At 41.7% G+C, this 5,830-nt stretch overlaps 1 protein-coding gene across 1 annotated transcript; it reads right to left on the reverse strand.

Moving 5' to 3' along the window:
• Window positions 1–276: 276 nt before the first annotated feature.
• LOC123965265 (nuclear factor 7, ovary-like) lies at window positions 277–1,805 on the reverse strand. Its single transcript, XM_046041833.1, has one exon. It carries the CDS (start codon window positions 1,784–1,786, stop codon window positions 401–403), a length of 1,386 nt encoding a protein of 461 aa, XP_045897789.1. The 5' UTR covers window positions 1,787–1,805; the 3' UTR covers window positions 277–400.
• Window positions 1,806–5,830: the final 4,025 nt, after the last annotated feature.

Raw genomic sequence — 5,830 nt, forward strand, 5'->3', positions numbered from 1 at the left:
TCAGTGAGGGTAAAGGTGCAGAATCAAAAAGGCATTTAAGACATAAAGAAATTAGGAATCGCCCAGCTGGGATTCAGTCATGTCCGTTACCAGAAGCACTGGAGAAATTACAAGGTCATGAAAAAGAAACCTCGTTCCACATTTGTAGATGCAAATGTTTATTTCCTGCCTTCATCTTCCCATGAAAAATGACTATGTTCTCAGAAGCCTAAACATGCACACCTTCTCACACACTTTCACTGGGAAGCCTAAATAAACACACTCATATCTGTTAATTTATAGGAATAGAATAGTGGACATAAAATAATTTGTTAAAGAAATAGACTCATCATCATCATCATCATCATCATCATCATCATCATCAGAATCCTGATCATCATCATTACCATCATTAACATAACTAACGTAACTTAACAATGATGTTCACTGGTGATATCCTAAGTGGCACTGTATCCTGAGTGCTAATGTAGGGAAACAGCTTCTCAGTGAAAGTGTGTGAGAAGGTGTGCAGGTTTGTTTTGGTATCCGGATCAGAGAATGACATTTCTCCTCCGTTGATGTCCAGAGACACTCTGATCCTCTGCAGCGGCTTCTTTACAGAGACAGCTTTATCTGTGTCAGATGGAGAAAATGCTCTGTATTCACCATCTTGAGACCATATCTCCCAGTATCCACTCTGTATTTCTCCCTTCCTTGGTACAGACTCTGCTATCACACCAACTGCCCAGTTTCCATTATTTGATACTTCCACGTCCCAGATGTGAGTCCCCGAGTTAAAGCCCTCAGATCCCACCACTGTGGTGTAGTATTCAAACCTCTCTGAGTTTTTTGGAAGAGTTTGCTCTGTAACTCCATTTATCACAGTGGTCAGATCTTCTGACAGACTAAGGTGTGGTTCTGCAGTGTTGGGGTCCAGGATCACAGGAAAATATGTAACCATCTCCTCCATCTTGCTCCAGATGTTGAAGGTCAGGTTGCCCAGGTGTTTGGCCACGTCGATCAGAGCTCCTGGGCCCAGCTGTGGATCATCCTGCAGGAGGTGCTGCTGGACTCTTTCCACTGCAGCCTTGTAGTTCTGCAGGAATGAGACATTTCCAGTTTCCAGCTCCTCCTCTGTGGCTCCGAGTGTGTCACTAATATCTGCTATCTCTCTGTTCAGATCATCCATCTTCTGCTTCATCATTCGACTCTTCTGCTCCTCTTCCTCCCTCAGAGCAGTGATCCTGGCCTCCTCTTCCTCTTGTAGAAAATAGTGAAGCTTCTCAAACTGCTCTTTAATCAGCCTCTCTGTGTGATGAGCCTGGACCTTAATTTCTCTTGCTGTATTTTCCCAGTTAACTGTAACTTGGTCAAAGTGCTCCAATTTCTCTTCTAAGGGCTTCAGGCAGTTCCTGAGCCAACTCTTGTAATCCAGCACAGCTTCATCGATGGGTCTGAATTTGTGGTTGTTGTGCATTATTGAATCTCGACACACCAGACACACCGGCTTCTGATGGTCCAGACAGAAGAGCTTTAACTTCTCTGAGTGCAGACTGCAGAGATCCTCAGACTCTGCAGGAGCTTCCTCTTCCAGAGAAAGTTTCTGTTGGAAGGCTTCACACAGGTTCTTTAATGCCAAGTTACACGGTGGGTCACTTTTAGAAGATCTTCTTTTACAAACTGGACACTGCTGAATCGGGTTCACTTCCCACCAGCTCTGCAGACAGTCTTTACAGAAACTGTGGCTGCACGACAGCACAACAGGATTTTTAAAGATGTCTTGACAGACTGGACAAAAGAAATCCATCTCAGCTTGAGAAACCAGAGCAGCCATTTCTGGGCGATGCTGAAAACAAAATCAGTTTAGGCTTCTGAGTTTGAGTCGTCACTCTTTTAAAGCTCACCACTTTGGTGAAAGTAGCAGTATTCCAGTATTCCCAGTGCTCTTTAGTTCTCTCTAAGTTGTGGGCTTTGTATCCTGTTGGCTGTCTCTCGGTGTGTGCCTCTGTCCTCAGCAAGAAAAAATTAAAACAATGTTTCCTGGTGTATTTCTTGTAAGTGCGAGAGGTTGGCTTGTCAAGAAGAACTGTACCAACCAGGAGTGGCTTGTTTTTGAAAGCATTCCTTTTCCAATTGCTCAGTAGATTTTAAAGTTTCAGTTTCACTCATTCACTAAAAGATCACTAAACCATGTTGTCTGACTGTCAGGTGGGAGAAACTCGGAGTTGATCAAAATGTTAAAACGTCTCCTTATGTTATCACCTGTTCTCCCAGAATTCAAGTTTTACGAGCATTAGTGGGTGTTAATCAAAAATGAGTTTGCCCTGGATTTTGCCTCCCATACAAATGCCCTACCTTCCAGGTGGAGGTTGTTGTGGCAAGGTTGCAGACACTACTGCAGTTTTGGGGCAAAAAAACCAACTTGTTGATCAAAGCATTACAGAGCTCTACAAATTTATTGAGCTTAGAGGTTCATTGCTAAGATTGGAAATGGTAACGTTATGTTTTTCTTTGTCAAACATCAATTGTCTATCAAGGAAGTTACATTTGGCAGACGCTTTTATCCAAAGTGACTTACATTTGAGGAACACAATGGCCGAGAAGGAACATAAGCTTGTAGTTTAGGCAGATGGGTGGAGACCCAGTAGTCACTCTGTATGCAAGCATTAGTAACTTGAATTTGATTCGTGAGGCCTCAGGTAGCCAGTGGAGGTCGCTGAGTACTTTTGGGTTGATCAAAAAACAGACGTGCTGCTGCGTTCTGAACCATTTGTAGTTGTTTTAATGCACAAGCTGGAAGATCTGCTAGGAGGGCATTGCAATAGTCGAGGCGTGAGATAACCATGGCCTTTACCAGAAGCTTGGGTGGCGTGCTGAGTGAGGTAGGGCCTGAACTTCCCTACCTCACACTTCTAACAAGAAGTGCTAATCTTTTTTATTCTGATCAAGGGCACAAGTAGTTTCGTCTAAACGCAAAAACACCCACCAGTATTAAATCTGAACATATTCGCCCATATAATATGTTATCAAGAATTTTGGACTGCAGTAAACCGACTGTTGCCACCGGCTGTCTGTTGATTCCCCTCTGATTTTGCTGCTGACGTTAGGCTCAGCAAACTCTTGTGCATTCTGTATGCTGCTCTACACTTCACCACTTCAGGAGTGAAGTCCAGGAAAATACCAATCCTCTGCCCACTGTAGTGCAGATCTTTCACTTCGGCAGCTCGTTTAAGGACTGTTGTTATATATATATATATAATATGTAGCCATGATGTGAGGCTATGAGGGTCCATGCCTTTTTCAGACCCTACCATCAACCCTGCAATCCTTACATTCTGCCTTCTGGAGCGCCCTTCCAGGTCTGTACATTTATCTGTAAGATGATTCATTTCTGTACGCAGATGTTTCACCTCTGACTGGAGCTTGGCTATTTCACCTGAATAAGTCTTTAAGATTCTTAATAGTTGACTTATGTTGGGCACTCGTGTTTTGCAGGGCTAAGAGAGCAGCCTGAGACTCTATTTTAAAGGAGACCTATTATACTGCTTTTCCAGTCTGTCACAGTACTTCTGTGACTCCTGTGTGGCAGCTTTGCATGATTCAAAGTTCAAAAAAATAATTGTCTGTCTTAGCCTGGCTCTTCATGTAGGCCTTCAATTCAGCCTCTGTCTGAAACAAGCTGTAGATGCTCCTGTCTCTTTAAGGCTCCCCCTCTCAAAGCCCCCTGTCTTCTCATTGGCCAAGACCTGAAGCATGTTGGGCGGTACAGCTAGACTGAGCGTTGCTGTGCTGTTGCTGTGGGAGCAAATGACCATATATGGAACCCGGCTCCGTCTGGCTCCGTGTGTCGTAGAACGGAGCCGTTGGTAGAAAAAGCATTGTACATAAGTCATAAAATGTGGAAAAGCATAATAGGTCTCTTAAGTGTAGAGATTTCTTCCCTGATGGTGAAACCGATCTCTGAGACCTGGGTGTCAAAAGTCAGGCATATCTCAGTTTTAGTGTTTAAAGGTCATAAGTTATATAATATAATTATATAACTTTGGTGGGATAATTATTTGAGTTTTAAGTTTTAAACCACATTTAACCAATTTTTGCAAGAGCTATCAGGGTATGTGACCTTCCAGCTCATGGTTTACTAGCGCCGCTGTCATGCAACTTCTAAGTAGACAGTATGCATCAAACAGGCAGCAAGGCTCAAATCTTATCCCTCAAGTGATTGTGGCGGTGAGTCTAAAGTATACTGTGAAGTTAGTAGCCCAACCCAAACACAGTGACAGCAACTCAAATACGTGTAAACAGTGAGTGTCAATTGCCAATACGCCAACATGGTGATTACAGGCACAACATGTATTTTCAGGCTCTGACAAACAGAAACAAATGGCAGTGTGTTGGAGGAATAATACTTTATTCAGTAGCAGATACTAGATTATATATATAACAAATATTAACTTCATACATAAATAGAGATACATAAACATACAAATATGTCATATCTACAAACTTGGCACTGCAGACACTGTTGGTTTGAATCAGAGACACTTTAAATATCCCCTCGTCTAAACTAATCACTCTTTTTAAAACTTCATGATTCTCAGTTATTTAGCAATTTAAGTTTGTAATTATAATGATGTGATTTCAAGAAATTAGGAAATGCCCAGCTGGGATTCAGTCATGTCAATTACCAGAAACATTGCAAAAATTACAGAGTTATAAAATAATTGTAATTACACATATGTAGATGCAGACATTTATTTCCTTTCTTCACTCATGAATAAAAACTACCTTGTGCTCCCCAAGAAGCCAGGTGTGTAATTATTTGTACTTGCAGGTCTAGTTGTTTTTCATTTTTTTATTTTCTCAAGAACGAGAATGTCATGAAAATACATTTTTATGCTGCATTATTGGGTGTCAGTGCATTTCGCCAAACAATATGAGGCTTGGTGACCTTCGTATTGGTACAAAGCTCGTAGGAAAAGGAAATTATGTGTAGATAGTATTAGAATGTAGTTTGTATCTTGGAGGGGTTTAACACAGAAAAGGGAGGCTTGGTTAAGTTCACAATGAACGAGAAGAGCAAGATTTACTGTAGATTGTTAGTGTTGGAATGTGGCCTTGCCCTTGGTGAAATTTAAAACATTTAGGTATGAGTTCAGAGGCTGTGTGTACTTTACCTGACTTTACATCCAGAAGGCAAGTACAAAAAGTTAAATGCAAGAATCTGTGGCATTATTCATGTAAGAGTGCAAATTACTCAGCTAAAGAACGATTTAGGGCCGAAACTAACAACTGATTACCGGTTTAATCGACTAATTTTTTCAGCAGTAAAATGGTGGAGTGTGTTTCATGTGGCTAATGATAAGTCCGTTATCAGTTTGTAAAACCACTTACACTAAGGCTACATTCACATTACTAAGTTTTGCATGAAAAAGATCTCCATACACATCAGCATTTTATCTGTGTATCAAAATCTATCCGTCCGTCCGTACTAAAATGACTGAAAACGCACATCATGACCATTCACGTCCATACACTGGGCATGCTGGTGTAAAAAGGAAGCCGAGTGTCTACTCTGCAGTTTTGACGATACAAGAGCTGTTAGCAAAGACATCAAGGTCAGTAACGGTTGTAATACGTTATCCATGATGCACTCACTACTGGTAGTCCAGGGGCGAGTTCAATCTCAAAACATGACGTTTGGGATTGAACGTCATGTTTCCTTGAAATGTTGTGCAATGAGGTATTTTTTCTCCCATTTGGTGGGCGTGTCAGAGGTGTCACCCAATCAGCTGCGACAAGTCAGCACAAAAGGCAGGAAAATGCAGTGCGCTTGCGTACACAACAGGGTGTT

This window comes from Micropterus dolomieu, unplaced genomic scaffold, assembly GCF_021292245.1.
Source record: "Micropterus dolomieu isolate WLL.071019.BEF.003 ecotype Adirondacks unplaced genomic scaffold, ASM2129224v1 contig_8978, whole genome shotgun sequence".
NCBI classification, from domain to species: domain Eukaryota; kingdom Metazoa; phylum Chordata; class Actinopteri; order Centrarchiformes; family Centrarchidae; genus Micropterus; species Micropterus dolomieu.